The sequence below is a fragment of the Myotis yumanensis genome, unplaced genomic scaffold (genome assembly GCF_028538775.1).
Source record: "Myotis yumanensis isolate MYYU_CA2020_CCGP unplaced genomic scaffold, mMyoYum1.0.hap1 SCAF_20, whole genome shotgun sequence".
Classification (NCBI taxonomy): Eukaryota; Metazoa; Chordata; class Mammalia; order Chiroptera; family Vespertilionidae; genus Myotis; species Myotis yumanensis.
In genome coordinates this window covers 7,208,315-7,232,340 of record NW_027223771.1, presented here as the reverse complement: position 1 = coordinate 7,232,340, position 24,026 = coordinate 7,208,315, and the positions used below count along the sequence as shown (strand labels likewise).

Below are 24,026 nucleotides of genomic sequence, written 5' to 3'. Positions count from 1 at the left end.
AGGGGCCACCTCCCCCTGGGGCTCCTCAGGCTCCCAGGCTGGGGACACGCCCTCCCCCTCTCCTCGCTGGCCTCGAGCCACACGTGGCCGCCACACCCCGGAAGTGTGTCCCGTGGAACCAAGCAATTGGACTGTGACATTAAATTGAAAAATGGACTTAGATTCAAACGTTGCGAAGTTCCAGGGCAGCAGCACGTGTTAGACATGCAGTCTTGGGCCTCGCTCCTGACCTCCTGGGTCAGAGCCCTTGGGGTGGGTGGGGTGTAGCCAGCCCTGCGGGTGGTTTCTATGCACCGTGGGGTTTGAGGGGCAGGGACCCAGGGCCCCTGCTTGTCTCTGAGGCTGCCACCCTGTCGCCTGGCCCTTTGGACAGCCAGGGTGCTGGGGGACAGCCCTGCCCGCCTCCGGGTCTCTGTGCTGGGCTGGTGCTTCTCACCCCCACGGCAGGCCGGGGCCGTGGGAAGTTCTGAGTGGCGAATGCAGCAGAGAGGGGCGCTGGCTTTTTCCATTCGCCCCCTGAGCGCCTTAACCCGGGGGCGAGGTGTGCAGTCATCATCCACCCAGGAGCAGGCCTCCCTGTGAGCACGGGCCTCACCCCCACCTTCCCTCCCTCGCCCACGGGAGGCTGAGCTGCCTGGGGGAGGCTGCACTGCGCGCCACGCCCGAGAACTCCACGCAAGGGCTGCAGGGCGCTCAGCTGCACAGCGGCCATGGTCTTGGCTCTTCATGGAAATTGAGCGTGTCTCCCAGGTAGTGCTCACCCTCACGCAGTCCTGCGGCAGGGCCTTTTATTCCTGTTGCTCAGCAGCGAGGCTGTCTGTCCGATTCCCAAGCCCACGCTGTTACCTGCAACCCCTGCACTCCTCCCAGGCAGCAGGGCAGGCGTGGGCCCCTCTCTGGAGCCCCCGGCCGGGGTGTCGGCTTCTGCTCGTGCCCAGGGAGCTCTCTCCTGAGCAGAGAGTGGACCTGAGGCTGCCTGGTTGCGGTGCCATCTCACACAGGGAACTTGTGTGCGACCCACTTAACATCCGAGCGTGCGGAAACCCTCGCCCCGTGCCTTCTCCCTCTGTCTCTTCCCCGTCTCTGTGGCTCTCTCCCAACCAAACGGAGCAGGGCCCTGAGAAGGTGCCTCTGACTCCAGCTGGGGCCCCGGGAGCAGCCAGGCAAGTGCGGGCCGCCTGAGGGTAGAGCTGGGAGGAGCCGCCCAGAGCTGGAGGCAGGAGTGGCGTGGTCTAGCACGGGGGCACCTTTTGGCACCTGCCGTGGGCGGGATGTGACCCCTTCCTGAGACGCCAGAGTCCCCCAGGGAGCTTAGGGAGACTGCACACAGCCCTCCAGCACCTGCCCATCCCCTCGCCTGCTCTCCTTGTGCCTCTCCCAGCTGCTGCCCAGCACGACCCCCACTGCCTCATCTCCTGCTCCGGCACGGCCTGTCCCTGGGCCTGACAGCACCAGCTGGCTCCGTGGCCTCTGCTTCCTTCGGAGTGCCCACGCCACCTTCGAAGTCTGCCTTCTGCCCTCGGATGAAGGATGGGGTCGAGGGGTGGTCCGGGTGTGAAGCGGGGTGACTGCCAGGCCAGGAGTGATGACAGGAGCCCCCAGGAGAGGTGGCTGCTCAGCCTTCGCGTTTCCCCTGGCGGCCAGTAGGTGGTGCTAGATGCCAGCCGAGGCCCAGCTGGGGCCTGTGGGAGCCACCGCAGCCCTCCTCCCAGGAAAGGGCTCTCCTGCCCAGCTGGGCGCCTGGCTTTCCTCCCGCAGGGCCTCACTGTGGGGTGGAGTCCGTGCTGGCTCCGTTCTCACACGTGTTGACTTCCCTGCAGGAACATGGGACCCACATCTCGGGGCCCCTCCCATAGAGGCAGCAAGCCCACCTCAGAGAGTGAGACGGAGGACTCGGCCCGTCCGCCTTCAGCTTAACACTCTCTCCAGGCCACGCTGCTCTCGGTTTGCAAGGCTTGACCCTGGGACCCAAAGAAAGACTCTGCTGGGGTGGAGGTCGGGGAGCAAAGACTGGGAAGCACAAGGTTCGGCTTAATTTTCTAGTTGAAGTCACTGGTTAGTGGATCAGCACAGGTGCTGGGCTCTGCAGATACTCTAGCCCTGGTCTCAGGGACCCCGAATCCGGAGGGAGGCAGAGCATGCCTGGCCACCCCGAGCCCAGCCGTGGTGCCGGCACCCTCTGAGCAGGCAGGCGCGGAGGTTAGCACGGGGAGACGTGCTGCGGAGGCGGGTGTCCAGGCTTTGGCAGCGAGGCAGGGTTTTGGCAGGTAGAGGCTGCAGGGGCCGAAGTGCAGAGGGGGTGTGGGTGGGGACAGGCGGGCATGAAGTCCGCTGGGCCCAGGCGCTGGGGACCAGGGCCGCTGGAAAGGGAGGTAAAGCCAGATCCTGGAGCGTGTTGGGTGCGGGGCAGGGGAGCCTGGAATGGGGTCCTGTAGGCAGCCGGGACCCACGGGAGGTTTTAGAGCAGAAGAGACAAAATCCGGCCTGTCTGGGATGGAGGTCGGGCACAAAATGTCAGGCACCTGCGGCTTCCACCCCTTGTGTCTTTCCCTCTTTATTCTTTAACTAGGGGCCTGATGCACAGATTCGTGCACATTGAGAGGAAATTAATTAGATGGTGGCCAGCGGGGCAGGACTGGGCGAGACAGGCCGGACACACCCTGGAGCCAACCTCCCTCGGTCCCTCCCTGGCCGCCTGCACCTGGGGCGGTGCCGTGGCTCGAAGGGCATCTGTGGAATGAGCGAGGTCCCTCCGGCAGGTGGGGTCCCTCAGCCTGGCCTGCGGGGATCAGGCCGAAACTGGCTCTCCGACATCCTCTGAGGGGTCCAGGATTGCGAGAGGGCGGTTCTCGGGTGACACACCCTGGAATCGGGCTCCCTCCTCTCTGGCTCTGGGGTGCGTCACCCGAGAACCACCGCTGCCAAGTCACTGCAGCTCTGCAGCTCCTGCGTTGAGTGTCTGCCCCGTCAGTGCACGTCATAGCTACTGGCTGATGGGCCAGTCGGCTGGCCGTTTAGCCTTTTATATGCTAGTATATAGATGAGGAGCTGGGCCAGCCTTGCCCATTGCAGCAGCCTTGTCCTCTCTCCCATGTGGAGGAGGGAGGCTTGGGCAGCGGTCCCACTTCACTTCCGGTCTGGCTCGGTTTCGGCCAGGCCTGGAGTTAGTCTGTTCGTCCAACTCCTCATGGCTGTTCCAGACAGATTCAGTGTGGCCCCGTCCACCTGGAGCGGGCAGGCCTCCCACACCCCCCACACCTGCCTTCCCCTGCTTCTCTTCATCTGTGTCTCCTCCCTCTCCCTGGGCCACACTCTCCCTCGCTCCCCCTCCTCTCCCTCCACCTGACCCCTGACCTCTGGCTGTGACCTTAGACCCAAGGTTGCTCCTGGCTCCTCACTTTGTACCTTTCCCTTGACTCCTCACCTTGCTCCTCACTTTGACCCCAAGTGCCTGGCTCTTCACCTGCGAGAGATGGATCACAAGACATCCTGGGGGGAGGATGCCCACACCGCACAGATGGGCATCTGCAGTGCTCGCCCTTCCTCCCCCCGCCTGGTCCTTCTGGGAGGCAGGTCGCTCCAGGTGGCACGGGGCTCCTTGCTGAGCTCCTCAGGATACCGCTGGCCTTATAATTGCCTCTCTGTCTCCCTTATGGGATGACAAGGGCATCCATCAGGAGCTCTCGGGGGTCATTTCCCTCCTCGGCGGACAGTGTCCTGTCCCACAGGCTCCACTTCTGTCTGTGGAGGCCTGGCCCCCTAAAGCCAGGGAGGATGACCGGCCGGGGCTGAGGGTCAGTTCGGGCCAGAGCCAGGCCCCAGTGAGGCCCCGGGCTGCACGAGGAGGGGCGGCAGGTGCTGTGACTCCCACATGTGTCTGTCCCTGGCCCGTCCATCTGGCCCACATCAGGCCTGAGTCGGAAACTAGAGCTGTCAGACAGGTGGAGACTGGAGTCTCCTCCCAGGGGCAGTCTCTGCCGGAAGTGGAAGAGGGAGGTCTTCTACCAGGAGCCTCAGGCAGGGAGACCCCGGGAAGGGCAGCTGCCCTCTCCCCCTCCTTCTAGATGCAGGGAGGGCGCCGGAAGCAAGGCTGTCGCTAGCAGAGTCAGAGAAGATAACTTCGCTTGCCAGTGGCACCCTAGAACCTCAAGACTTGGGTAAGAGGGCCCTGGACTTCCGCCAGCACCCACCTACATGGGTCCCAGCCGGGAAGAGGTTTTGAAACCCCCCAGTTTCAATCTACCCATTTTACAGATAAGGAAAATGAGCCCCAGGTGGTACTAGATTGGTTCCCAGGGTCTTAACCAGTAGCTGGCAAAGGAGCTGACGTACACAGAACGGGCGCCCGCAAACAGGAACTAATGAATAAAAACAAATGCGTGAACGGCTCTTCCCACCTGAATTAACCCTCCCTGGCACACCCGTGTGTGTGTGGGGTCACAGGTGAGGTCTCAGGTGAGCTGCTGTTCTCCTGGGCTGGTCCCGAGTCCGACTTTCCCACCATCTTGCCCAGCCCGTGGTTGGCCCTTAGTCTCCCAGAGGCTCCTGGGTTCTTCTTTTCCACTCTCATGGATCCAACGGAAGTGAGGGATGCTGGGAGTGAGAGGATATTCCCATCCTGCCCCACTGCAGCCCCAGTCAGCTGGAGAGAAAGAGGAGGCCTTTCTGCCCACTGGCCCCCTGCACAGAGTCAGCAAATTGGCCATGCTCAGCAAAGGTCAGCTGAATCAGCCCCCCTGCAGGACCACGCGGGGTATTTTTAGAAGCTTTTCAAGCCTGTGCTCCTGTGCTCAGCAGGAGGCACCATAGCCTTTGTCCTGTCAACTCAGCCCCAGCTCAGCCCCAACTCAGCCCCAGCCTCAACCCCAGCCCCAGTCTCAGCCCCAGCTCAGCCCAGTTCAGGCCCAGCCTCAACCCCAGCCCCAGTCTCAGCCCCAGCTCAGCCCAATTCAGGCCCAGCTCAGCCCCAGCCCCAGCCCCAGCTCAGCCTTAGCTCAGCCTCAGCCTCAGCCCCAGCCCCAGCTCAGCCTTAGCTCAGCCTCAGCCTCAGCCCCAGCCCCAGCTCAGCCTCAGCCCCAGCTCAGCCTCAGCCCCAGCTCAGCCCCAGCCCCAGCCCCAGCTCAGCCTCAGCCCCAGCCCCAGCTCAGCCTCAGCCCCAGCTCAGCCCCAGCCCCAGCCCCAGCTCAGCCTCAGCCCCAGCTCAGCCTCAGCCCCAGCCCCAGCCCCAGCCCCAGCCCCAGCCCCAGCCCCAGATCAGCCCAATTCAGGCCCAGCTCAGCCCCAGCCCCAGCCCCAGCCCCAGATCAGCCCAATTCAGGCCCAGCTCAGCCTCAGCCCCAGCCCCAGCCTCAGCCCCAGCCCCAGATCAGCCCCAGCCTAGCCCCAGCCCCAGCCCCAGCCCCAGCTCAGCCTCAGCCTCAGCTCAGCCTCAGCCCCAGCCCCAGCCCCAGCCCCAGATCAGCCCCAGCCTAGCCCCAGCCCCAGCTCCAGCCCCAGCTCAGCCTCAGCTCAGCCTCAGCCCCAGCCCCAGCCCCAGCCCCAGCCCCAGCCCCAGATCAGCCCCAGCCTAGCCCCAGCCCCAGCTCAGCCCCAGCTCCAGCCCCAGCTCAGCCTCAGCTCAGCCTCAGCCCCAGCCCCAGCCCCAGCCCCAGCCCCAGCCCCAGACCCAGCCCCAGCCCCAGCCCCAGATCAGCCCCAGCCTAGCCCCACACTCTCATAGCTCAGGCTGGTGGAGCAGAAGCTGATGTAATCATTCAATGAGGCCCGGTGGGAAAAGCCTGTTCTTTTCAACGATATAATACAGCCTGAGACCCTGTCCACTTCTCTGCCCAAGGTCTACCTTGTGACCTTGAGAAGTCAGGTCCCCCCGCCTCATTCCCATCTGCAGTGGGGAGGTGGGTGCATCCACCTGCACACCCATTTGGGAAAGGAGGCGGGAGACATAGGGATCCAGGAACACCCACAGCTGCTGTGCTGCTGACTTCTGGGAGGTCGTCGTAGGCCTGTGTGAGGTTGGGCGGGAGAACCGGTGTTCCTTGGAGAAAGATGCTTAGAGAGGTGATGTCATAGAAATCTGTCCAAAAGCGCCGCTGTGCTAAGAGGGCAGCTTTCCGTTTGGGGAGAGAGGTCCGTGGTCCAGGAGGCCAGCTGTGTTTGGACATGAGGCTCTGAGAGCTCCAGCCAGAATGGTTTTTGCGTTTTGCTTTTATTTTTGTTTATTTTTTTGAGTGACGGAATGGATGCCTGAAAATAGAAGTTGTTGGCTCTGGTCCTAACTAGCCGTGTGCCTTGGGGACATAACTTAGTCACTTTGGGCCTAATCTTTCTACCTATTAAATGGCAGGGCCCAGCCAGTGTGGCTCAGTGGTTGAGCATCGTCGACCTATGAACCAGGAGGTCACGGTTCAATGCCCGGTCAGGGCACATGCCCGGGTTGTGGGCTGGATCCCCGGTAGGGGGCATGCAGGAGGCAGCCGATCCATGATTCTCTCTCATCTTTGATGTTTCCATCTCTCTCTCCCTCTCCGTTCCTCTCTGAAATCAATAAAAATATATTTTTAAGAAATGGCAGGGATGGGGAAGGAGGGGTGTGGACTGAGTGTGTGCTGCATAACGGGGGAAGCTTCCACGGAGGGTTTGTGGCAAAACACCAGGGGTCTCTGAGGGCACGGGGATCATGGACATGGCCCCATCTCCCGGGAGCACCCGGCTGGCTCCACGGAGAGATTTTCAAACGTTTGTTTCTATCAGAACGCATGCGGCATGTTCTGCAGGAGCGTGGCATACTAGCACACATTTCAGAAATAAAACGTGAGACTTCAAGGAAGTTTTGTGCCTGCTGCATCCTTCCCTCACTCCCTTCCTCCCCCCCCCGCCCATCACCCATGGGTGGGGTTCATTCTCCTCTGTGCTGGGGTTCCAGTTGGAGAAGCGTGTGAAACACAGGACTGTTTCATAGTGTTTTTTTTTCCTCCAAATGTTAACCTTCTGTAGTTATACGACCTGCTATATTATTATTGCTATTATTTTTGGTCTGTGTGTGGGGGCAGGTGAGTTCATGATAAGCTGAGCTTACAGAGAGACAGTTTCATATCTTTTTCCTTCCCCCCGAAGTCCCAGGACCCGAAGCTTCCGGTGGGCTTGGGAGTTGAAGGGAGAGGGAGCCGGCTTCCTTGGCCAGCAGGGAGAGAAGGGAGAGAGAGAGTGGGAGTCAGGAGACGGGGCTGATATTTAAAATGTTCTCTTTTGTAAGCTTCCTGTTGGGAGCCAACAGATGAAAAGCACGGCTTCTAACCCAAGGGAATGAAGACAGCCCCCCCCCCCCCCAACACTCCTTGGGGCCAGCAGTGGCCTCCACGCACACAGCACCCCCAGGCGCCCTCAGCCCCGAGGCCTCCACGCACACACGTGTGCCCAGCGCGGAGGTCCCCGCCACAGCGGCACACCCCGCCCGCCACCCTCCTCACCCATCGCTGCCGCTGCCCACACCTCCCCCAGGCATTGAGCACACACCAGTTTACCTCGTGCAGGATCAAAATAAACTCTCTCTGGAAGCCGTTCAAAGGCTAATGTGCGTCCTCTCTTAATTATTGATTTGTTTGTTACAGTCGCTCGGGTAGGACATCCAATGCGGCCGCTGTGCCAAGCGCCTACCTCTCCATCCTTCCCTGTCGCCAGGAGGGGCTGGGACAGCGATCCCTCGTGGGAAGGGGGAGTTGGGTGTTGGGGAGCCTGCTCACAGGGCCGGTTGCACAGCGACCGTCTCCCTAACACGCTCAGCCACACCCGCCCGCCCAGTGACCACAACTGGGGGCTCCCTCTCTCCTCTCCTCCCTATTCCAGGAGGAAAACCCTGCAGGAGGCTGTCAGGCGCAAAAGGCCGGTCGCCCCTCGCCCCTGTGGAGGTGGCACTCGCTCCTGGGCCTACCGAGATGGTAGGGTGGTGGTGAGGGCTCACACCGGCTCATGCCACCAGGCAGCTGGGAGGTGGTGGACAGGAGATTTAACCTCTCATCTGTTTCCCTTCTGCTTCCTCATCTGTAACACAGGGCATTCGTTTGCAAGCATTCAGTGGAACCATGCGTGGAAAGAGCGTCGAAACATGCTACTACACACAGAAGAAAAATGCTACACGCAGGAGTCAGTACAGCAGGGATTGTCGCCATCATTCTGCTCACGCCATCCCCGGAACCCCGGGATTGGGGAGGTGGCCTGGTGGCCCAGGGCGAAGCTCCCCTTTCAGTGTGGGGTGCAGCCTCTGGAGGCCCTGAGCCTGGGCCACCCTCCACCAGAGGCCCCTCTTAGGTGAGTGCTGTGGGGAAGGCCGCCCACCCTGGGCCAGGGGACGCGTGGTCTGCGCTGGGGAAGGGCCACGGCCATCCCTCCAGGAGGCTGGGGTCCTGGGCTCTCTTCCTTGCAGTCCTAAGGATGGTTCTGGAACATGACAGCAGGAAGAGGGCATCCCAGGGGGAGACCAGTGCCCCACCTCTGAGGGCCGTCTGGCTTCCACCCGTTGGATGAACCCACGGTGCCTGCCTTCCACGTGTGTCTCGGGCCGGGTCTGTGGGACCTGCCCCCACACTGCACCCTCCCCCGTAGTTCTGGGGCCTGACCTGCACTTGCCGAGGCTCCCAGGCTGGCTGGCACCTTCCCCCACGGCCACCTCCCTTCCCTGTGCCACCCCATCCCGGAACTCCCTGGGCTGGGTTTTTGTTCCCCGTTCCCAGGCAGTGCAGCTGGTGCTGTGGGCTGGGGAGGGGGTGGAGGACAAGCAGAAAGCTGTGGGAGGGAGCCGGCTCCCAGTTCCAGAGCAGAGGGGGCTCCTCGGCCCCTCCCCCAACACACGCTTCTCCCAGTTCCCACGCTGGGGTCTCAGCAAAGAGGACTATTTTTTGGGGGTGGGGCGGGGGAGAGTCTACTTGCTCTTGGTACCTACTTAAATGTGAGCATGCGGTGTTCCAGCCACTGTCCGCCAGGGGAAACCAGCCGATTGGGTGATTTCTTGCTTTGAGCCCCAGGTCTGCTGGCAGCCTCCCCTTCTCCAGGCGAGGACTGGGGGTACGGGCTCTGCAGCCCTCTGAGCTGCTGGGGGCCTGGGCACTTAAAGAGTCGGAAGCAGGCCCGCTCCCCCTGGCGAGGCCCCGTGGACTGGCTGCCCTGCGAGCTGCTGTCCCCAGCCTTCTCCGGCTTTGGAGCTGAGAGCAGCAGCCACGATCTTTGTGCTTCCAGAAGCCCCTCGGTATCTGCCCGGCCAGGGACAAGTCTGTAGCAGCAAAGGGTACAGAGGAGGTGGTCAGCTCAAAACACCCGTTTCTGTCCCAGACTTCCCTTGTGGACACACATGGGGTTTCAGGCAGCCAAAGGGCGCCTTAAATCACCCCCAAAAGGTGCGGTGTCCACCCTCGGCTGGCGCTCAGGCGGCCCCTGGGAGGATGTGGCGGGCCCAGGCCCCTGTCCTGGGAGGCAGACACTGAGCCTTCTTTGCAACTGCTGAGGGCCCAAGCGCGCAGGGGCTTAAGGAGCATGTCAGAGCGTCGGGCGTTCTCAGGGCTGTTTAAAGGGCCAGGGACTCTGCCAGGGAAACAGGCCAGGGCCTGTCCTCAGGGAACTTAAACTTTATTTTATTTTAATTTTTTATTATTTTAAAAAATATATTTTTGTTGATTTCAGAGAGGAAGGGAGGAGAGAGAAACATCCATGATGAGAGAGAGTCATGGATCAGCTGCCTCCTGCACGCCTCCTACTGGGGGTTGAGCCCGCCACACGGACATGTGCCCTGACTGGGAATTGAACCCTGACCTCCTGGTTCCTAGGTCAGCACTCAACCACTGAGACAGGGAACTTACATCCTAAAACCTGGGAGTCAGGAAGGCACACGGATACCTCTGCCCCGCCGTACCAACCTTAGCCTCCTCCCCGGCCCATGAAGGCCCTTGTCCCCGCTGTCCTCTGTCAGTGACCAGGCAAATGTCTGAGGATTGTGCAGAGTGGGCGGGAGGTGACTGGAGAGCTCACCTGGGCAGGAGGCATGGGGCGTGTCTGACGGAGGGGGGCTGTGGGCGTGCCCCCACCCCCCACCCCCGTCAGTGCTGCTGCAGGAGGCCTCTCTGGTTGCCTTCTGAGGGCTCCCCCTCTCCTCCCCGGAAGCCGGGTGATTTCCCGCGATTTCATTTTATTCCTGAAACCAGCAGTCTGCCCTGGACCCTCCTCTCAGCAGGAGGCCCGTGGCCCCACCCTGAAGCCCCCATGCCCTGCCCCTGGGGCCCGGGACCCTGTGGAACTCCTGCCAGTCCAGCAGCTCCCAGCCAGCAGGGCTGCAGCAGGGACCGTGCCCCGGGGAGGCCCAGGAGGAGCCAGGAGCTGGCCAGGGAAGCAGGAAGGCGGAGGGTTGCTTCTCAGTGGTGATGCACCCCAGCCTGGGCCTGCACCTGGGGCTGACCTCCCCGGGACCTCATGTCTAAGAGCTGAGCCCGAGCGCATCCGTGGGCGGAGGCTGCGCCTGCCTAGCCCAGCCGGAAGCATGGACTCGCCCAGGGGTGCTGCTCGCCATGCGGACCAGCTCAGTGCGGCCGTGTGCTTGGCTGCTGGTGGGCACCGGTGCCGGGTTTCCCGGCTGGGGCAGGGCAGCCTCCGGGGTCAGGCCCTGTTCAAAGCGCTTTACTGCCTCACCTCCCAACAACCTCATGAGTTAGAGACTCTCGAGTCCCAAGTGTGCAGGTGGGGAAACTGAGGCACCGAGCGTTAAGTGCCTTGCCCAGGCTCAGACGCCACTGGGGGTGGATTCAGCCAGTGGGCGTGTTACCTGGAACCACGCTTGGTCCCATTCCAGCTGCCTACTCCCGTGTCCCCAGCTCAGAGCCTCTGAAAGCTGCGAGACTTCAAGTCACACTCTCAGGGCCATTGACAAACCTGAAGGCTTGGCCACTGACCAGAGGGGAGGACCCGCGAGCTGTGCTTTGGCGCACAGGGAGGGACTGATTCTCGGAGAAGACGGGAGGTGGCATCTTCCTAGTGGACTTTTCCCTGGGCTGCTCCGTGCCAGCACTCGTACCCTGAGCGGAAGCTGCAGGGGGCTGGCTGCATTCTTTCAGACTGAGGGCGACCAGGGAGTGGGCCTGTGTGGGGACAGAGTGGGAGCCCGGGCTGTGAGCTTGGGGTGCTGGTGAGGGGTGCCTGCAGCAAGTGGGGTGGTAGGTCTTTGACCTTGGGAGTCCTTCTTAGCCCGGAGCCTCTATCAATCTGTCATTCGGGGTGAGTAAGATCAGGCTCACCTGGCAGCGTCACTGGGAGGGCCCCAGCCCCCCAGACACGCCCAGCAGGCAGGATCGCTCAGCGAGAGGAGGGGCCCTGACCACCCCACCCCCAGCACCTCTACCTCTGGCAGGTGTGTGTCTGAGATCTTGGGACCTGAGTCAGGCTCCGGAGCTGGGCCTCCTGTGGGTGGATTTCCTTGCTCCTTGGGACCACCTCGGGGCTTGACTGTCCCTCTTCATGGGTGGGTGTCTGCTCCCCATGCCTGGCCACGGACCCAGTGATGGGCATTGCGATGATGTAGGTCTCTGGGGGCCACCAGGGCATTCTTTTCAAGGAGACAAGTTACCCCGACCCCTGCTGACCAGGAAAGGGGTGTCTATGCGGGAGACGTTCGTTCCCTTGCGTCTTCACTCAGCCTGGCCTCTCAGAGGTGCGTGTCCGGGGCAGGCGAGCACCTTGCGCGGGCAGTGACACCCATGGGCCTGCTTTTCACAAAGTCCTGGTGTCGCAGCGCCCAGTTTATTCCAGCCTCACTGCTCAGTGTTCTGAGACTTCACACCACGGGTGCCTCCTCTCTTCTCAGCAGCGTCCCTCGCCCAGGTCCCTGGGGAACCAGGGACTGTTCAGCTGCGGGGGATTGACTTTGGGCGCCATCCCAGTACCTCTCCGACTGCAGCACGGCCACGAGGCACCTGGGGAGGGTGCTGACACGGGCCTTCTGGGTTGGTGGGGCCGGGTGGGGCCCGGATGCAGAGTTTCTAACAGGCTTTCTGGACGGGGGTGCTGCTGGGCAGAGAGGGCCTCACTGTCACTTTACAGACATGGAAGCCGAGGCCCAGAAGGCCTCCGTGCCCCGCCTGCCCGTGCCCAGGCCATCCTCTCCTTTAACGAGGGCCCCCCTCCCTGTCAGCTGCCACTTCCTGCTCAGGCTCCCGGCTCCAGCATCAGCAACATCCCCTCTCCGTCCCGTTTCACTGTCAGGGTGAGCGCCGTCTTGTGCCACCAGGCCCCTTGCTGCACAGCCTGTGTTGTTCTGCTGTCTCCTCTCCCAAGGGGGTTTAAAGGCTTTATTGGTTCTGAGTTACGGACACCTCCCTTTCTCTGCTGGGAATGTTAAAAGTCACTTTTCACTTTCAAAAAGCAGTGTGCTGGGCATCCAGGCTGGAGACCCGATGCTGGGCCAAGTCCACGTGGCCTTCCCTGCCTCTTGGCACCTTCCTGGAGTGGCCTGAGAGGGTCCCCGTGTGTCCCAGCTGCCACCTGCCACCTCCTGAGGGCCGAGCTAGAGCCTGGCTGTGCCTCAGTTTCCCTGACTCTCAGGTAATCCAGAGCCAGCCCCAGCGTGGCCCTGGCAATGGCAAGGAGATGCCCAGTGGACTGGGGATTGGACTGGCCCAGGGCCAGTAGGAACTGGTTTGAGAGTCTGAGGAGGGCTCCACTCTCTGTCCCCTCCTGCTGGTGGGAGGGCAACACGCCAGCGTGGGGACCAGGCCATACTGGCAACTGGGGGAGAAGTCTCATGGGGCCAGGGGAAGGCAGAATGCAAGGGGGGCCGGGAAACTGCCTTTTATAGGCACGTTCTCTTCCTTTCCTTTCCCCCCAAGTTCACGCAGGCGACAGTGCCACTCGCAGGCGCCAGGCCTGGCTGTGGTTGGCCTGGGCGGGCGGCACCGCGCGCCCCCTCCCCCATCCCGCCTGCAAGTTGCATGACCTGCATCGGAATCCGCAGGGGGCGGGAGGACCTTTCAGAGGCTGAAAGCAGTGAATTCCGGGTCTTCTTTCCTCGCCTGCCCTCGCCCGAGCGGCTTTCTTCTCCCGTGAATGAATGCTGTGTGTCTGCCTGCCGGGGCTCCCTAACCCTTTCTTCTCCTTCCCCCGCCAACGCTCCGGCTTTCTCAGCAAACAGCTCTCACCCTCGGCATGTTGACGTTTTATTTAAAAAAAAAAATCAAATCAAATCCCGATCGAGACAGAAAGTAGGGACCCCTCCTTCCTCTCCCGTGGGGACCTGAGCTCCAGTCAGAGGTCGGCTGCACCTGCTTTGCGCCCCTACCAGGAAGGGGTGCTTGGGTGGGAGGGGAGGAAGGAGGTGCTGCACCCCCGCCCCGAATCCGGAGAAAGCAGCCCGCCCGCCCCTCACCCCGCAGCCAGAGCCGCGCGCCCCAGCGGAGAGCTCAGCCCAGAAGCCGGCCTCCGACAGGGCTGGCCTGGCGCTGGCAGCGATGCCCCTTGCATCTCAATTTCCCCGCCACCCCTCGCCCGGGCCACCTGGGCTCTCGGGAGGCCCTTTCTGCGCTCGTTCCCCGCCCGCCCAAGGCCGAAGGCACACCCCGCCGCCCACAGGCGCAGGGGCCACGGAGGCACCCACGGGGCGTGCCCCGCCGCCCCCTCCCAGCCGACCCCGCTCCCGCCTCTCGATCCCGGAAAGGAGTGTCATTGAGCCGGAGGACCACGCGTCCGCAGCCCTCCTCCCGGCTCCGGGCGCCTCTCCCGGGCATCCTCTGCGCTCCCGCTCGCCCTGTCGCGGCCAGCGAGCCTGTGCCCCCCACCCAGGCTCCGGAGCGCTCCCCGGTCACCTCGGCCGCGTTCACGTCCCTTCCTCCCGCGGTCGGGATTGCAGCGAAACCGGGCAGCGCGAGGGCCAAAAAGTGGAAAGGAGCGCGCCTTTCCGCATCGCGCAGCCAGCTGGCCAACTCCTCCTCCCCCGGCCAGACCCTCGCCATCCCAACTGCAACTTTTCCCCTTCGCCTCGGGCCCCCGGGGCTGCGCCGAGCGGGCGCCGGGCCGCGAGGCGTGGAGCGGGCGCGCGGCTGCGGGTGGCGGTGCGGACGCGAGCCGGCGAGTGGGTGGGTGGGTGGGGAGGGAGGAGGGGAGAGGACGGGCGGGGAGAGGGAGGGAGGGGGAGATTCCGCTCTCCTGCCGCTCCCAGCCCGGGCGGGGGGCGGGGGAGGAGGCTGCGAGTGGGGAGGGGAGGGGAGGAGGGAGGGGAGAGGGAGGGCGCCGAGGAAGACGCTCCGAGAACCCGTGCGTTTCGTCAGGCTCGGAGCACTTGCACATTTCTGCAGGCGCGGCGAACCCTCCGCGGGGCTGCGGCAGCTCGCGGCATCCTCCTCCTCCTCCTCCTCCTCCTCCTCCTTCCCCTTCCCCGGGCCGGGTGCTGTGTCTGTGTGAGTGTGTGAGTGTGTGTATCTTGCAGGTGTGTCCGTTTTAATTCTGCCCAGTAGGTGGGACTTGGTGACTTTAGCACCATTTTTTTTCCGGTTCCTTTTTTTTTTTTTTTGCCTCCCCACCGTCTGTTGCAACCCTGCAAAGTCTCGGAGTCGGCGAGCGCGGCTCGCTTCCCGAGCCCCCGGACCCGGAGAGCGGCGAGCGCCCAGCCGGCCACCATGCCAGGCAGACCGAGCCACTAGGCGCTCCCCGCGGCTCCCACCCGGCGGCGGCGGCAGTAGCGGTGGCGGCGGCGCGATGGTTTCAGACGCTGAAGGATTTTGCATCTGATCGCACGGCGTTTCAAAGGCAGAGGCCCCCTCCCCTCCCCCCTCCCTCGCCGTCTTTGTTTCCTACCCCCCCACCCAGCTCTCCCCACTGCCCCCACCCCAACCCCCTCTCCTCTCCTCCTCCTCTCTTTTAGAAGCAGCGGTCGGAGATGGATGTCTCTCTTTGCCCAGCCAAGTGTAGTTTCTGGCGGATTTTCTTGCTGGGCAGCGTCTGGCTGGACTATGTGGGCTCCGTGCTGGCGTGCCCGGCGAATTGTGTCTGCAGCAAGACGGAGATCAATTGCCGGCGGCCGGACGATGGGAACCTCTTCCCCCTCCTGGAAGGGCAGGATTCGGGGAACAGCACCGGGAACGCCAGCATCAACATCACGGACATCTCCAGGAACATCACTTCCATGTAAGTCAGGCTCCGCTCCCGGCTGCCTCCCTGCCGCCGGCGGCTCCCTCTCGCTCCGTAGCTCGGCCGCCCAAGGCTGGGGCCGGCCCTGCGCCCGCCGCCCCCAGCGCGCTTCAGGCTCGCTCTGGCTCGGAGATGCTCCGGGCTGCGTATGCAGGTGACTGGCCCTGTCCAGGCTGGTCCGCGGTGCGTGTGCGCCTCCCGGGAGAAGACCCCCGCCAGGGAGGATGGGGGGCAGCCCGCCCCGCTCCCACCCGCTGCGGCTGGTTTCCAGGGTGCCAATTGGGTTCTCTCCCCCCACTAAATAGCAACAGTTTGGCCACGCTCAAGTAGAATAAAGTACAGGAGGTTCGAGTCCCTGGCAGCGGTGGCGGTGGTGGCAGGGACAGCGGCGCTGAGCCTGAAGGGAAGGTGACAGGGACTGCCGGCCATCCGGCCAAGATGTTTAACTGTTTCCTTTTGGAAAGAGCAAAACACGCTGACAAGTAAACAAGTTGAGAGCTGGCTGCTGGGGATGGGGGAGACTTTGGACAGGGCCGGGTCGTCATGGACTCCCACCCTTGCCTGCCTTCTGCCTGTCCTCCCCAACCCCATTTTGGGCATTTCCCAGACCCCTCCCCCCTTCCCCTCCTCTGCATCTGGGCGCCCACAGATCGCCCTGTTGGGCTTGGAGAGCAGCTCGGGAACTGGGAGTCAGGATGGTGAAGGCAAGCGAGGGCTTGCCTGTTTTGCAGCCGGCGGTTCTGATATGATTGTGCAGATGTGTTTATTTGGAAAATTGAACTCTGACCTTTGTTTGCGTGGTTCTGCCCCCCATAAGTGAGACCTGTGGTGGCCTGTTCTTTTCTGGTTATTTTTCCTTGGCAGGGAAGGGGCCGGAAGCCTGGGCAGGGAGAAAGAACTTGGGGTTCAGGGAGCCTGCCCATCTTTTCTTCCCCTGACCTCGGCCAGGTGACCCCCTCCCTTCTGGCCACCAGAGAAGGGTGGGGATGGCGCTCGGATGGTTCAGGAGGGAGCTCTGGCCTGTCTCCTCCCAAGGTCCCACCCCTTGGGGACTGGTGAAGTGGGTGGGATGCTGGGAAGGGTTCGTACTGGAGTCTGAGAAGGCGTTTGGGGGACTGGCTGAGGGGGGGGGGGGTGACGAATCTGCCGTTGGCGCTGCTCTCCCTGGCGCCAGCCCTCCCTGTGCCCAAGCCCCAGCGTGATGGGGCTGCAAAGCCAGGAGGAATAGCAGCCCTCTCTCTCCCAAGCCCGCCAGCCCTCTCGGCTAATGGAGTCTCTGCTAGCGTTCTCGCAGCCAGCAATTCGAGGGGAGTGTGCAGCCCAGGAGACGTTCCCCACTCTTGGCCCAGGAGACAAGCCTGACCCATATCTTGGCTGAGCTGTTCAGCCCCTCACCACCTTCAGTGCCAGGGCTGGCTGGAGAGGACATGATAAACAGCGGGGGAGTGGGGGGGGGCAGGAAAAACAGACCGGACCCAACTGCCCTCTCCCATCCTGCAGGCCAGGCACTCAGCTTCCCAGGGAGGCAGGAGGGTCTGAGTGAGATGGTTGGAAACACGGAGTTGGACGTGCACGCTCAGGGCTGTGTGTGTGTGGAGCTGGGGAAGCTTGGGAATGGGTCCCAGGGCTCAGGCTGAACCTAGGGATTTCCAGGGGGTTGTGGGGGCCAAGGGGCCCCAGGTGCCCAGGGAGGGGGTCCCTGGGAGCCCGGGCGCTCATGCGGCTGGTTCCCTGCTCCACGGCTGTGTGTGTCTGTGGGAAGTCAGTGGGCGGCCACCGTCGCGTAGGCGCCTGAGAGCCACATAGAGCTGTCGCTGCTCTGAAGATGAGGCTGGGGACGCAGTTCGGTGGGGAGAGTTCACGTGGTCTTTCTAGGCAGAGGGTCCGAGGTGGGGAAGCTGGGAAGGCTGGTGATGGCAGCCTCTCGTCCCCTTTGCCACAGGAGGACCCAGAGGGCATCTGGGGGGACGGGGCGGGAGGGATTGGAAGCCCCTCTGTCTGTGTCCCCATCCTAGTTTCAGGGCTAGGACTCTGGCAGTCAGTCAGGACTCCTTTCCCTAAACCCACCCGACACCTAAGAGCCAGGGAGCTGGGTTCTCAGAGGCGGGTGGGGGAAGGTCAGAGGTCGTGGGTCAGAGGCCCCTGCCCCACCCCTCTCCTCCCCAGTGCCCTGTTATGTCTATGGCTGGTATTGACTGAAGCCGGGAAGGGCCCTGCCTTCAGGCCCAGAGGCGGAGGAGGCGGAGAGGGAGGGGAGCACGCAGACCCTGGGAAGCCGATGTCCCCATCCCTGCTCCACCCCCGGGGGAGTGAGGCTCAGGGCAGCCCAGTGACTTTCCCTGGGGCACCCAGCCCCATGGGGAGCCAGGCTCAGCCCTCTGTCTGCCCAGCCCTGGAGCCTGGCACCCCACTCTGTGGAGCTGCCCTTGGGAGCAGCTGGAAGGTGGGGATTAGGGCAGAGAGAGCCCTCTGGGCAGGGAAGGGGCCTTGCTGGAGAGGAGCCTGGTGCTGCCAGAGATAAAGAAACAGGGGTCTCCCAGCCTTCCATCTGCCTGGGCTCTGGGTGTCACCAGGGGGTGCCCTCCATGCTCTACCCTCCTGATCTTGGGGCTGTGGTCCCTCCTCTCGGGGGAGTGTGGTGTGGCTCCTGTGTACCCATTGGAGACTCCTCTGATGGGGAGCACCCCCCCCCCCCCCCATGAGTATCAGAAGGAAATCAGCTGCCAGGCATCAGGGCAGAGTGTGGGTCGCACCTCTGCCCCTCCCAGAGCCCGGCAGCTCCCTTCTGGCCTCTGGGTGTTGAGGAGGCCGGTCCCTGTGCCAGGGGAGCTCTGACACACGGTGACCTTACCTAGAAGGGTCCACGCGCAGCCGCGCCCAGCCAGGCCCTGACGTCACAAAGGCAGGAGGGTGGTGGCTGGGAGGTGGCTGTCTGGGCCCTCTCTTGGGCCAGGCCTGCTGGGAGCTGGGTGGGAATGGCGCACCCTTAGACCGCTAGAAGGGAGATGGGGGGAGAAGATGGCGCCGCTGGGCTGGGTGTTCTTGGGGTTGGCTTCTGGGCTCCTGAAGAGCATGGGCTCTTGGCTGGTGCTAGTGGTCACCCTCGGGGCCTCCCCGCCAGCCACTGCAGCGTCCCTGGTGTTGGCCGCCCTCCCCGCGGGCCATCCCCTGGTTGGGTGGAGGGTCCTTCGGAGTACAGGCGCCCGGACCCTCAGCCTCTCCAGGGACCTAGGGCACAGCCAGCCTTGACGGTTACCACTGAGACCTGGGACGCAGACGGCATTGTGGGGCCTTAGTCAGGAGCCCCAGGATTGGGGCCAGGATTGGGGCCTGAGGGAGGGAGGCTGACGTGGGGGCTGGGGGGCCTTTGAGGAGAGCTTTAGAAGGGGGCGGGGATACCGCCCGGGGAAAGCGGGACTTCAGGATGGAAGTTGGGGAGCGTGGACCCCAGAGGCCCTGGGATGTTGCCTGGAGGCCCGATTGGGTGGGCCCCAGGCCTCCCTGGGAGAGGCCTCCCTGGAGCCAGAGTCCTGGACCCTGAGAGCTAAGGTCAGTCTCCCGAGGGCTCAGGGCTCAGCCCAGCGGCACCAGGGGCCCGAGCACGTGACAGCTTGGGGCAGAACCACCATCCGGACCCGAGGCTGAGTGCTGTGAGCCGCCTGGAGGCGCTCAGGGCCCTGCAAGGCGCCTGCTGCCCTCCCGCCTGCCTGAGTGGCTGTGAAGAAGGGAGGGGCCTGGGGCTGTCCCCTGGCACACTCTCCACCTGCCCTGCCTGTAGGGATGGACCGGCCCCACCCCGCTGGCTCGTGGGGTGTGTGTGGCCCTCCCGGCGATGGCCCCCTGGCAGTGCTGTGGCATCTCCCAGCTGCCTGTGCTCCGTTGAATGCCTTGTTCCGGGACCCCTCGGGCCTCCAGTGGGCGGTGGCAGAGTAGGATTTGGGGAAGGGATGGGACACAGCACCGCTGGCTCCACTCACGTAACCTGTGTGAGCCCCAGGAGACGACTAGCCCTTCTGAGCCGGGACGTTCATGGACCCCAGCTTCCCGGCTCCCCATTCCCCCTGAGCTCAGGGCTGGGTGTCTGACGAGCCTCAGCCAGTGGCTGGGCGTGAGAAGAAAGTGCCAGAACTTCTCTTTCACATCATCCCTGCCTAGGAGGAGGGATGTTCAATATTTAACGTATGGACTGCAGATACACACGCCATGATTTAATAAATATGAGTGCTTTGGGGTTGTGAGATAAATGTTTCATTGCCGAGGAATACATAATCAAAGAGCTTGGTGCCGCTGTGTGCTGGGAAGGTCTGAGCTTGAGAGGGAGATGGGTGGCGATGGGAGAGGCCAGCCCGGAGGCCCTGGCTCCCCCTGGCTCCCCCCGGCTCTGTTTCCAGGGTGTTGATGAGTTGGGAGGGGGAGCAGGTGACGTGAGGGGGCTCAGGCTGGGTGGCACAGCGGACCTCTGCTCCCAGTCGGTTCCTGAGGCCCCCTAGTCCCCAGGGGCCAGGCCAGTTCTCGCAGCCGGTCTGCCCATCTGCTCAGGACCCTGCCTTTGGCCCCTGCGTAGCAGATTCGTCATCCCCGTGCCCACCCAGCGTTCATGCCTACCATGCTCCCCAGCTTACGGTCCTTGAGTTGACTTGCGACAGCTACTGGAGGTCCGTGGGCGGGATGAGCAGTCCCATGTTACTGATGCCAAACAGAACAAAGCCCAGCATCCCAGTCCCAGTGCCTGAGTTGCGTGGCCACAAACGGAAAGACCGAGAAGGGTCTCGGGGCTCCCCCTCCTTAGGGCTTCTCTGGCCTGTCCCCTCCACCCTCTCTCTGGCAGGACACCCTGCTGCTCGGGAGGAAGGGAGATGGTGTTACCCAGAAAGTCCTTTCTCCCGAGGGCAGCCTTCTGGGAAGAGCCCCTGCGAGGGCTTTGGGGACGGCGTGGCCGGAGTGGAGGTGGTGGCCAGGGAGCCATCAGGGCAGGTCATCGTCACCCCCTGAGCCTTCCCCACCTCCACCCTGGTACCCATGGATGTCAGGGCCCGGGCAGGTGGGTGGCCCCTCGTCCGTGATTGGTCAGCAAGAGCGAGGGCTCCGGTGGGGCTGGAGTGGAATGGGGGTCCCCACATTTCTGCCTACCCCGAATGCGGGCTCGCTAGGATGCAGAGCTGGAGGGACTGCTGCAGTTCTGTGTCCCAGGAGAGGCCCAGAAAGCCAGAGAGGGGCGGGGCTTTTTTGGCCCCCCCCCCCCCCACGAGCTAGAAGACCTCGTTTCCCAGGGGTGGGCGCTGCCCTCTCCTACTCTGCTCTGGTGCCCGTTCTGGGCTCTCTGTCAAAGCCAGTGCCTCGCCCACGACTGTGTCTCCCTCTGGGGCGATGTTTCCAAATCCAGGGTCCCCAGAGGCAGCAACTATGCGCGGCTGGCAGCCCAGCCAATTAGAAATCCACTGGGCGAGGGCCGCCTCGGAGCGCTGCTCACATCAGGGCTGGAGTCTGCGGGCTGGGCGCCCGGCCTCTCTCTCTAGCCTCCCCTCTGCTCCCACCCCCACACTGTCCCCACCTGGGTCGTCCCGTCCAAAGTTTCCTGGGGGCTGGGTGGTGGGAGACTCAGGATTCCTTCCCCGGACCAACAGTGGTTTCCCCAGCAGCTCCTCCCAGCTTTACACACCCCTTCCTCCTGGGGACCCCGGTCCTGACCTGTAAGGTGAGGGCGGTCACAGCCACCTCCCAGCAGTGCCCTGAAGGTCGGGCGTGTGTCATGCCGCAAAGGGGAAGCCGGCAGCGCACGGTCACTGGTAATAACCTGCCTCTGTGCGCACTTGCTCTGTTCCAGACGCCGTTCCAGGCGCTTTAGCGGTCATGCCTCATTATGGCGTCACACCAACCCCATGAGAGAAGTACTGTTATTAGCCCCATTTTACAGACAGGGACACCGAGTCCAGAGATGGAGTTTGCCTTATTTCATGCAGCCGGTGAACGGCAGAGTAGTCTGACGTTTAACGTGAAGCTGTATGTCCTCGTGCACAGTCACGTATAGTGGTGTACACACACACACACACATTCACAGATACACGACCGCCGCGCTGTCTTAGTAAATTAAAAGGGTGTGCAGGAAGGGCCAGTGGGTGACATTCAGTCCCCTAGGTGAGAGCTGCCTGGCTGAGGTTGGAGGGGGAGGCAGACGCTATAATGATGGGTAAGGTGTTGGCCAAGCTGAGCTGGCCGGCAGACCCAGCCGGGCTCCCGGCCGTGGGGAGGCTCTGGGCGCTCCTCCTGGCGTGTTCCCGACAGTCGCCTCCCCCAAGGCCTGTCTCGGCCAAGGCTCTTCCCAGGCCTCCGTGACCAACCGTGGCATCCTGGCCTCGGAGGGCAGGGCAGGCCCACAGGAGACCAGGTGCCAGCGGAGGCTGTGGGGATGCAAGAGGCTGGCGCTGGGTCCCGGCCAGCTCCACGCGGGGTGCGGTCAGCAGCGTGGTGTCCCTGACCGACCGTGGCAGGCAGGGAGAGGCGGACGGGAGAGCGGGGGGCCGGGTGGCTTCTCCAGGTAGAGTTTGGGGTACGGGGCTGCCTCCGGTGCAGAGCAGGAGCGTGTGTGAAGTGCTGAAGGGCCAGTTGTAATTCTCCAGGCCCTTCTCTCGCCTCCTCCTCCGTTGAGTGGCTTTTCCTCCCCTCGGCCCCATCTCTTCCCCTCCCCCTCCCCGCTTGCTCATGGAAGCCGCCAGCTCTCATCATGGGAGTGAGCTGTCCCCGTGGAGAGAGCCGAGGACCCAGCAAACAGGGCAGGCATTAGTGGGCTCACCCCATTTTGGATGCTGCTTGGCGGGGTGAGTGGGCTCGCCAGGCCATGGAACCTCCCTGGCCTCAGTTTCCCCTTCTGGGGGGTGGGGTCTGAATGGCTGCAGGGCACTGTCAGATCAGTGCGGTGACATGCGCCTGGGCCCATGTCGGTTGTGCCCATTGCTGGACGTCTGGGAGTGTCTGAGTGAGGAAGAGGGTAAGACATTGAAGCAGAAATCACCAGATTTGGAAAGGGGCTCAGAAATGATTGGAGCCAAACCCAGTTTTACGGAAGGGAGACCTGCGGCCCAGGAGGGGTGGAGGGAGCTCTGGCAGGAGGCAGACCCGCACTGGGGGGCGTGGGTCCTGCCCCTACCCAGCTTCTGCTCCAGCGCTGAGGGATGGTGTTCTCCCAGAGGCGGGAAAGGAGTGCTCCGCTCCTGCTAAGAGCGAGAAAGAGGAAAGTGAGCTTAGACTCGCAGCGCTGATCCGCTGCCTCCACTGTAAACTGCGCCGTGTGCACGCACAAGTGCGTTCTGCTGGGCGCGCATCACCTCTGAGGTCTTGTAAACAAGCCCTAAGCCTTTGGCTCCTTGCCTGCCAAGGCGGTCCAGACCCCCGGCGGCCACCAGAGGGCAGCGCTGCGCACGAGAGCGGCTGGCTTGCCAGCTGGAGCCGGGGTGTCACACCATCCTGGTGAGGTGTGTGCAGGTGGCCCGGCTATCAGAGCCTCTCCCGGGGCCAGCTGAGCAGAGGGTCAGCGCTCCCGGCGGGCCCTGCCTCAGCATCTGCAGCCCAGGGTCTGAGTCTCCCAGACAGGAGCCTCCTAGGAGGCGGCCTGGAGCGCTCTCTTCCCACCTCCTGTCTCGGCAGCGCGGAGGGATCAGGGTGTGGCCGTGGGTAATGGAGTGGGTTGACTGGGCCAGAGTTCCCGCCCAGGAGGACCAGTCCTGATGGGGACACAGAGACGTGGACCAAGGGTTGCACTGTGGGGTCAGTGTCCTGGAAGAAGCGGGCTCTGTTTACATGCTGCAGGCCACATTGGATATCCTGGCCCAGGGTGGGGACGTCTCTCACCGCTCCTGTCCCCTTCCCCCATGCCAAGTGGGAATGATTAGATACCGAGTCGCTGTTCGGTAAACTCCAGGTCCTGGTATTTCCCAGACCTGAGAGTATAGTGCTGTCTCCTAACCTCCCCAGACCCCATCTCTGCTCCCAGAGATGCTGTGACGGGCATGACAGTGCCTGCAAGCCAGTTCAAGGCCCGGCTTGGCCGCTTACGCACACCTGCTTCCTCTGCGGGTCCTGCGGCTCTTCCCAGTCACTTCCGGGTGTTGACTTGGTTCGTGCCCTAGTGGTTCCCGAATGAGCCGCCCTAGTTCTACTAGCTGTTACCAGCCTCGGAGGTGGGGCCTGCTGCCTTTGTGTGGGGTTGAGCTTAGAGGGCGGGGCCCTCAATTCTGTCCTGAGGGGTGACCCATAGCTGCGGGACCCCGGGCTGTGGGCGTGACCCTGTTGGTTGTGGTCAGTCTTTCCCCACCTACCTGTTTCTGGTACTTTTTTGAGGGTGGTGACAGGCACCCTAAACTGCAGGGACGCAGCTGACGTTTCCCTCCTGCTGAGCCAGAGGTCATTTGCGTGTATGACCTTGCCTGTTGGCAATTGCTACATCAAACTCAGATCACAGTTGTCCTCCTTATGCACTGGGACTCTGCGCTGGCTGCTTTTCCTGTTCCCCAGCTTCCTCACCTGAAAAATGGAGAAAGAATCATAGAGGCTTATTGTAAGCTTTGGATGAGAACGTACGCGCTCAGTGTCGTGGGAGTAATAGTGGTTTCTTTGGCCACACAGCCTTCGGTTTAAATCCTGGCTCCGCCCCTGTGTGAGTTTAAGCAAGTGGCTTAGCTTCTCTGAGCCTCAGTTTCTTCATCTGAAGAGTCAGGCGGGCTGTGTCCATCCTCCCAGAGTTCAGTGAGACCGGGGGAGGTGCCTGGCCTGCGTGGGTGCACGGAGGCCAGAGTGGCAAGGGCCATGGCGGGCGTCTCTCAGAGGCGATGGCAGTGCCATTTCTGGGTCCTTGAAGAATGGATTAGGGGCAGTTATGCCAA

General features: G+C 62.9%; 1 protein-coding gene across 5 annotated transcripts in view; it reads left to right on the top strand.

Moving 5' to 3' along the window:
- The first annotated feature begins 14,277 nt into the window (after nt 1-14,277).
- Nucleotides 14,278-24,026, top strand: part of NTRK3 (neurotrophic receptor tyrosine kinase 3) — a 215,084-nt gene continuing 205,335 nt past the window's right edge. For 3 of the 5 annotated variants that reach the window (XR_011469144.1, XM_070400435.1, XM_070400434.1), the window contains exons 1-2: nt 14,278-14,769; nt 14,885-15,147. Coding sequence is in view for 4 of the 5 variants with exons in the window: in XM_070400435.1 (XP_070256536.1) it covers nt 14,900-15,147 (248 nt within the window). In the remaining variant the exon portion in view is untranslated. The remainder of the gene's footprint in view (nt 14,770-14,884; nt 15,148-24,026) is intronic. The other 2 variants (XM_070400437.1, XM_070400436.1) reach the window with 1 other exon arrangement.